Below are 345 nucleotides of genomic sequence, written 5' to 3'. Positions count from 1 at the left end.
CAGGGAACTCCTTCCACGGGGGGGTCGCTGCCCCTATCCCCCCCTGCCTGTGCTGAATTCCTGTCCCCCTATTTCACATCTCTGTATCTGGGCTCTTGGGGACCATTTGCAGCCGACTGTTTGACCTGGGCCCTGGTTTTGTTCTGTGCTCTCTCCACCAGAAGAAAGCTCTCAAGAAGGAGCTCCCCCCACTGCAACTCACTCCCCAGGCTGGCAGTGGGGAGAAGCAGCTCCTGCAGGACCGTTTGCCAGACATCCTGGAGAGAACTTCCCGGGAGGCCACCTCGGCCACCTCTCGGTTCCCACCGCTGAGCGTCCGGGGGCTGGACGGTGACAGCTCGGGCA

The 345-nt window shown here is 62.0% G+C and overlaps 1 protein-coding gene across 1 annotated transcript in view; it reads left to right on the top strand.

Moving 5' to 3' along the window:
- The window catches only part of CCDC157 (coiled-coil domain containing 157), a gene marked incomplete at its 3' end in the record, with an annotated part of 2,510 nt that overhangs the window by 1,735 nt on the left and 430 nt on the right, over nucleotides 1–345 (top strand). The window contains exon 3 of the mRNA XM_008938477.1: nucleotides 162–314. Within this exon, the coding sequence (XP_008936725.1) occupies nucleotides 162–314 (153 nt within the window). The remainder of the gene's footprint in view (nucleotides 1–161; nucleotides 315–345) is intronic.

This window comes from Merops nubicus, unplaced genomic scaffold (genome assembly GCF_000691845.1).
Source record: "Merops nubicus isolate BGI_N331 unplaced genomic scaffold, ASM69184v1 scaffold32654, whole genome shotgun sequence".
NCBI classification, from domain to species: domain Eukaryota; kingdom Metazoa; phylum Chordata; class Aves; order Coraciiformes; family Meropidae; genus Merops; species Merops nubicus.
The sequence above is the reverse complement of the archived record's forward strand: the minus strand, read 5'-3'. Positions and strand labels throughout refer to the sequence as shown.